We start from the raw sequence: 8137 nt of genomic DNA, 5'->3' as shown, positions 1-8137 counted from the left end.
TTTGCTTGCTATTTCCTTCACGCTTGTATTCACCCATCTAAAACTTACCCATCACCACCGTCTCCGTGTCACCTTCCCTAGTCATCCTGCCTTTAAACTCCCAAAGCATTACTATGTACTTAACACTTAACTGTGTACTTTTTTTTTTTAATTTTGAGAGACCGCACTGAGGGAGAGAGGGTGGAGGGAGAATCTCAAGCAGGCTCTGCTCCGATGGGGGGGGGGGGGGGGGTGGGAAGTGCGATTCCATGACCCTGCAATCACAACTTGAGCCGAAACCAAGAGTCGATTGCTTAACTGACTGAGCCACCCAGACGCCCCAACTTTGTATTTTTTTATAGTCTTTAACAATATATCTGATTTTTCTAATAAAATTATAGGCAACTTGAGAGCAAGAATTATTCTTCTTTGTATTCATTCCTTTGTTCATTCAGTAAATGTTAATTGCTTACCTCTCACATGCTGGGTTTGTACTAAGCACTGCATATACAATGGTGAACCAAATAGGCACCATCCCTGCTGTCCTAGAGCTGACAGACTAGTGAGGGATACAGGACTAAAACGTACCATCACATCTATACATATATGCTCACACAATGCACTAAATTTCTGACTGGAGGTTCATAGTGTCATTTTCTGAAATTACGTCAACTAGAGGAGAATCAGGCCTACCTAGCTCAGGATGAAAACTGAAGTCTGCTTTGGTCATGATCAATTTGTGGTGGCCTGTCAGTACCCAGGAGAAGATGCCAAGTCAGCAAGTGACCGCATGAGTCTGGAGCTCAGGGAAGAGGTTAGGGTAAGGGAAGTAGATCTGGGAGTCAATGGCACACATGGCACAACCTAGGGGAGTGGATGAGGCCACTTGAAGGGAAGGAGAGGAGAAGGGAAGAGAATCTAACGCAGAAAGTCTGGAGCATGGACCAGGAAGAGGTCAAGTCGAGGAGATAGTTTTAACCAGCAAAAAGTCATTTTACTTTATGCTCAGTAAAAAAAGCCAGTCACAAAAGACCATATAGTATATGATTCCATTTATATGAAACGTCCAGCGTGGGCAAACCTATAGAAATAAAAAGCAGATTAGTGACTAGAAGCTGAGAGAATGAAGCATGGTGAGAGGCTGCTAATGGATATAGGGTTTCTTTTGAGGGTGATAAAAATGCTCTGGAATTAGTGGTGATGGTTGTATAACTTTGTGAATATATTAAGAATTCTTTAAAAGGCGAATTTTATAGTATGTCAATTATATCACAATAAAGCTGGATTTTTTTTTATAGTTTTAAAGAAGGCCAGATTAGATACATTTCATGAAAAGAGTGGTCAGCTCTGTCAAATGCTTACACTGTAAGGTGAAAACTAAAAACAGCTATATTAATTTTAACAGCCAGAGCTCACTGGGGACTTTAGCCGGAGCAATATCAGTGGAAGATATGGGGAAGAAAATAAGGCAGGAGTGACCTGAAGAGCGAATACTGGCTTAAACACAGGCATCCAATTTTACTTCCTCCTGAAACCCACTAAAAGCACAATAAAGGGACTCTTTAAAGGCATACATCCACAAGGACAGGGAGAACAGAAAAGGCAAAACTTTGGAAACAAGAAAGCAGATGGATGACTTAGGAGACCAGAAAAAGTGAACTCCTAAGCGAACTGCAGAGAAAGCTGAGAACCAACCAAATCTACCCTGAAGGATCCTCAAAAGCCTCAGGAATTGACAGGAATCTCTGAAAGTGGGAATATAGAGGAAGGGACTAAGGTAATGACTGAATGGCATTTGTGCTCTTCTACTACCTGGTAGAGGTCTACAATTTTATCATCTGGAGAGGATCTCTGGTTGACCCAGGGACAATAAGACACCATTTAGGACAGTGGTACAATCCCCAAAATGGGGATTGTATAAAAGAGTGGTGAGACCATCTTCCTCTGCCCTGCCCTCCTCCATCCCTCTACTTTGGCTCTCCTCCTAAAATGCCAGCAGCCAGCCCTTAATCCTTTGGGTGGAGACTGGAAGACACTTCTTTGTAGAAACTGACCAATCTAAGAGGAAAGACCCAAAGACAGTGATATCAGGGTTTCTCAACCAACAGCCCAGCCAGATCTACAGAGAAGTTCAGGAGATACCAGCCCAACCTACATTACGAGCTTAACAACTTCTGATCCACACAAGCAGACAACCAAGGACTACAGACATGTAACGAAATCTCCTAACTTTAAGAACAGAAATCAAAACAGGAAAGGATCTTGATGGAAAATAAGTATGCAAGAAGAAGGGAAAAAGTTTTTAGCCATCAGTAATATGATCAGAGAGATGAAGATACTATAGTCATTTAAAAAGATCATAATGCCATAAAAAAAAATTCAGAGAAGTCTTTGGAATCAAAAACTTGTTAGCAAAAATTGAAAAAGGGACAATTTAGTGAAGATTAAGTTGAGGAACTCTGAGGAAGCAGAACAAAAAGGCAAAGATGGAAGCTGAAAAGAAAAAGTAAGATTAGACAGTCTGTCCAAAAGAAGGTAGACATCTCAATTATAGGAGCCGCAGAAAGTCAGAAAAGAGAGTGGAGGAGAGGAGATCATCAACTGTATAATTCAGTATTTCCTAGAACTAAAGGGCATGAGTTTCCAGATTAAAGGATGAGGAATGGTAATAGCTTCAGAATTTTCAATAGCAACACTAGAAGCAGAGAAACAATGGGGCAATGTCTTAAAAACTCTGAAGAAACATTGTTTCCAAGCTAGAGTTCTCTTCCCAGCCAAACTATTAATCAAGGGAAAGGATGGAGTAAAAAACTTGCACACAGATTAAGTCTTCAAATATTTACCTCCATGCTCTCTTTCTCAGGATGTTACTAGACAATATTCTCCATTAAAAGGAGGGAGTAAACCAGGAAAGCAGAAAACATTCTGGATATGGGAAACAGAGGAGGTGTTCAACAGGAAGCCCCAGGATGGTGGCTGTGTCCCTGCAGAGAGGACCCCTGGGCCTGACTGGACCCAGCCAGGAGGCTCCACCCACAGAATACCCAAGGGGAATGAAGGTTATGACAGGAGACTTACAAACAAACAGAGCTTTAGGAGATGACATACTTATAAATAATGGTTAATTAACCAACAGTAGTAAGACAATTTCAGGAATAAGAAAAAGCACAGAAAAGAAAAAGTAGTCCTGGTTTATTCCATCGCTCAGCTCAGAATAGCAAACTTTGTCAAAATAAACACTGGATGCTGATCATACCAAGATTATAACTTCTTTGGGAGCATGGGGGATCAGAAATGGAGGCAGGAAGAGGTGAAAGAAAACAAAACAAAATGTTTGTCTTCCATAATGGGTCAAATGATCATGTCTAAAACTGAAAAACCAAGAAGTATCAGTACATGCTTGTTGTTTATAAATATGGAGGTACACACCAAAAGAAACTAAAAGAGTTAAAGATTGTTGTATTTGGGAAAGTATATAGTGGGACTGCTTTTTTTCTGAGCGAGCCTGGTAGAACAAATTAACCATGTGAAGGAGTGACTTTGGTGACAATAAAACCTTAAAAAAGTGAACAGGTTATGAAGGATAAAGTAGTGGCAGCCACCACAGGCAACTGGGAAAGAGCCCGACTGTGAAAGGGAGCAGAGAGAGAAGGATGTGGATGGCGTGGGTGCTTTGATGTAGAAGAGACTAGAGCAGGGGCCATGTGCAGATGGGAAAGATCCAGTTGAATGAGGGAGACTGAAATGGGAAGCCTGAGGGTGATGGACGAACAGGGTCTCCCACTAGCACATGCTGGAACTCTCCTCACAGGCAGAGCGATGCTCTGACAGCTGTGGACAAGAGGACAGAGTGCAGCAATTGGAGGGTCTGTAGGTCTGGTTACGGAAGGAGAGGAAAACTCTCTTTTCTCTTTGAGGCACAGTCATCAGTTGAGAGTTGGGGAAACAGGAGGCTGAGGAGGAAAGTGCAAATATGACCTATTCCCACTGAGAGTGGGAGGGGAACGGCACCAAGAGCTGTAGATACCGCGCATGTGACAAATGCCTAGTTGAAGCACCTTTAAGTTGGGGCAACTTTAATGCCCCACATGGCATCCTGAGAAAAAAATGAATCTTCTAAAAACCAATGCCCAGAAAAAAGGGATGGAAGGAAACAAAATATTAATAGTGACTATGTCTGAATGCTAGAACTATAAGTTTTCTACTCTTCTATCATTCTCTTTTTTAAGCTTGAAAAGTACGCATGTACTATATTATGACAGAAACAGTAATCTTATTTTTCAAAGGGAATCCTAAGTTTTGACTCATGGAACTGAGTATCACATATTGATGATACTGTCTTCAAGAAATAAATCTTCAGGAGCACCTGGGTGGCTCAGTTGGTTAAGCGTCCAACTTCGGTTCAGGTCATGATCTCACAGCCCGTGAATTTGAGCCCTGTGTCGGGCTCTGTGCTGACAGCTCAGAGCCTGGGGCCTGCTTCAGATTCTCTCTCTCTCTCTCTCTCTCTCTCTCTTTCTCTGTCTCTCTCTCTCTCTCTCTCTCTCACTCTGCCCCTCCCCTGCTCATGCTCTGTCTCTCTGTCTCTGTCTCTCAAAAATAAATAAAACATTTAAAAAAAATTTTTTAAAGAGATAAATGTTTATAGCAACACATCAGAACAACCTAAATGTTTATTCTTTAATGGAGGGCTGGTAAAATAAGTAATTATGGTACACTTATACTGTTGAATTCTATGCACTTGTTAATAGGAGCTGCTTTTATGCTAATATGGAAGCATCTCCAAGATATATGGTGAATAGATAAAAACAAAATAATCAACAGTGTATACAGTGTACTTCTACAAAAAGTTAATATTAAGCATAAATTTTTATATAGAAGTATCAATAAAAAGAATGAGGTAGATGTATACAGTTGACCTTTGAACAACACAGGTTTGAACTGCGAGGGTCTACTCACATGTGGATTTTTTACAGGACAGTACTGTAAATGTGTTTTCTCTTCCTTATGATCTTCTTAATAACATTTTCTTTTCTCTAGCTTACTTCATTGTTAGAATACAGCACATAATACATGTAACATATAAAATATGTGTTAATCAAGGGGCACCTGGGTGGCTCAGTCAGTTAAGCATCCGACTTCAGCTCAGGTCATGATCTCAGTTTGTGGGTTTGAGCCCTGCGTTAGGCTCTGTGCTGATGGCTGGGAGCCTGGACTGGACCCTGCTTCAGATTCCGTGTCTCCTTCTCTCTCTGCCCCTCCTCCCTTGATCATGATGTCTCTCTCTCAAAACTAAATAAACATTAAAAAAATTTTTTTTAAATAAAATAAAAATATGTGTTAATCGACTCTGTTATCAGTAAGGCTTCTGGTCAACAGTAGGCTATTAGTAGTTAAGTTTTGGGGGAGTCAAAATTATATGTGATTTTCAACTGTGCAGTGCTCGGCACCCCTAACCTTGACATTATTCAAGAGTCAAATGTACATGCTGATATGGAAACATCTTCAAAATATATTACTAATTGTAAAATGAGGGTATGCAATGGTGTGTACAGTATGCTCCCATTTTGAAAAAAAATGCAAGTGACTATACATATAAAATGCATAATATAGAAACTGGCAAGGATAGTTGTCTCTAGGAGGGGGGTTTCTTCAAATAATGGTATGGTAAATATTCTCACACAACCAGAAGAGTAACTGCTTCATACTGGTATGAAAGTACTATGTAGTGTGGTACACAGAGTTGCCTACCTGTTCGAGCATCACGATAGAGTCTCGGAGCACTCCTTTTAAATGATGGGCCTGGTCTTTGTTCTTCTCAATACTTTCTGCTCTTGACAGCATACCAGAGGCTAAACTGAAAAAAAAATACCATCTGAAAAATAAGGGGAATAGCTTCTAATCTTGTCATTTCTAGAAATCATCAGTGTCCTATGAATTTGGAAACAAAGCAAAAAATTAAATTAAAAAAACCTTATGACTAAAGTATAGTTAGCAAACCAAAATCTCTAAACCGGAATTCAGTTTTCTGCAGCTAGAGAATTACTGAAATAATAACAGGTTGGGGGGAAAAAAAGACTTACTGCAGAGATTTCTCTTCTTGGAGGTGGAGACGGTAAAGGGACTGAGCAGCAGATTCTATCCTTGACAGCTTCAGAAACAGCGTCACATTCAACAGAACTAGCAACAGCAAACTAGGCAGAGCAAATTAATTGTACCTGGTTAATCCACTCTTATCCAGACCTAAAGCATTGCCATGTGCAGAACAGACACGCAAAACCTTTAAAAATGTACGTTGTCCAGTCCGTGAGTTCGAGCCCCGCGTCGGACTCTGTGCTGACCGCTCAGAGCCTGGAGCCTGTTTCGGATTCTGTGTCTCCCTCTCTCTCTGACCCTCCCCCGTTCATGCTCTGTCTCTCTCTGTCTCAAAAATAAATAAACGTTAAAAAAAATTTTTTTTAAATGTACGTTGTCCAGAGCAGTTTCCAATTATTGTTATTGTTTAAATCAGTTATCTCTATTTTATGGTATGAGGTAATTAGGTAAAAAGCGGATGGTGAGGAAAAAGTTAGAAGGTACCTAGAGTGACAAAAAGTCCTCAAAATGGCAGGTTGGGATTGTCCCTGACATCTCTTCTCTCTGCAAGGAATCCCAGCCAGTGCTGATGAGCGACCACCAGCTTAGAAATCTACCAGGTAACCTTGAGAGATCTATTTTTGGGTGCTTTCAGCTTAAGCAATTATACCCCCATTATGCTGCACTTCAAAAAGGAAATGATGATCAATATGGACTTGATCTTATGTAGATAGTCATGCACCTTATTCCCTGTGAAAGCCAAAACAAATTTTTGGAATTACTATTCAGCAAAAATCTCTTCTAGTTCAACTTAGACAAAGGAAGTATCAAATCCCAAATATGCGTGAATTGCATCATATATAAAATCTTACATGCTAAATGGATTTACTGTATTGGTTCTCACAGCAGCCTTTCAACTGAATGGAAGTATTTCTTATTACACATATATACAAATATATAGGTGACATCATATCTTTCCTATTCTGTTAAAATATTGACTTCCCTTAAAAATGCATAGAATTCATCTTTACCTGCCCAAAGAAGATTGTTTAAAAAAATGAAAACTAAGGAGGAACAAGGAAATCAAATCTATGAAATTATTGTGGCACTGAAATGGTATATAGATCAACATTTCAACCTCTGACTATAAATTTTCTACATAGTAATACAAAAGATCACTGCTAATATTTAATATTCAAAATTATTAGAGCAAACCGACTTAAACAGAATATGAAAGCCTTTCGTAAAGCTCAAAGGTATATCAAACATTTGTATGTTCTGAAAGTTATAATTAGAAAAAACAGAGGATATAAGAACTTCATTCCAAAGTATATTCACCAAGAGTGTATCACCCAGTCAGAACCAATTCAATTAAATCTAATGGACTACCTCAATATTAAAATACATCCATGTAGATAATAGTAGTCGAAATATGTCTGCCTAAGTAGATTCCTATAGAATACTCTGAAGTTCTTGCTCACTGCTCGAGACCTTCTGACCCAATCTCTGGCACTCAGGCATAGAAATCTGCATTTTCACAAGTGATCCTAGAGGGTAAGGATCATTGGTCTAATCAGATAGAGCAAAATAGCACTATTGGCATTTCACCAGCCTGCATATATAAATATTCTCTTTAAATCTATGGAACTTCCAGTAAAAACCTATGATGGTAGAAATAAATCAGATTAATTTTTGAAAAACAAAACATTTATTGAATGTGTACTTGGGGTATTCCCTCAGATTTAATAATTCTCCTGAAAATCATACATCAAAAACTGTCAGACTGAAGTATATAAGAGACAGAGCATGAGCAGGGGAGGGGCAGGGAGAGAGGAAGACACAGAATCCAAAGCAGGACTCAAGCTCTAAGCTGTCAGCACAGAGCCCCACGCAGGGCTTGAACTCACCAACTGCGAGATCATGACCTGAGCTGAAGTGGAATATTTAATCGACTGAGCTACCCAGGCGCCTCAAATAGTGGCAATTTCTACACAATAACATACAAATGCATTCAAATCCTTTTGGAAACCATTAAAAGATAAGTGAAGGCACAAGCAAAATAAGCATGCAAAACAAATACTTA

The 8137-nt window shown here is 39.5% G+C and overlaps 1 protein-coding gene across 4 annotated transcripts in view; it reads right to left on the bottom strand.

Moving 5' to 3' along the window:
- GRAMD1C (GRAM domain containing 1C) overlaps positions 1-8137 on the bottom strand; it is a 102180-nt gene that overhangs the window by 2041 nt on the left and 92002 nt on the right. For 3 of the 4 annotated variants that reach the window (XM_019448418.2, XM_053903361.1, XM_053903360.1), the window contains 2 exons: positions 6063-6173; positions 5731-5836 (listed from right to left, as the gene is read on the bottom strand). In XM_019448418.2, the coding sequence (XP_019303963.2) occupies positions 5731-5836; positions 6063-6173 (217 nt within the window). Of the gene's footprint in view, positions 1-5163; positions 5272-5730; positions 5837-6062; positions 6174-8137 lie in introns of those variants that run through there. The other variant, XM_053903359.1, reaches the window with a different exon arrangement.

The sequence above is a fragment of the Panthera pardus genome, unplaced genomic scaffold (genome assembly GCF_024362965.1).
Source record: "Panthera pardus isolate Hobbes unplaced genomic scaffold, ASM2436296v1 HiC_scaffold_16, whole genome shotgun sequence".
In the NCBI taxonomy this organism is placed as follows: Eukaryota; Metazoa; Chordata; class Mammalia; order Carnivora; family Felidae; genus Panthera; species Panthera pardus.
Note: the sequence above shows the minus strand (reverse complement) of the source record. Positions and strands in the feature narration are given on the sequence as shown.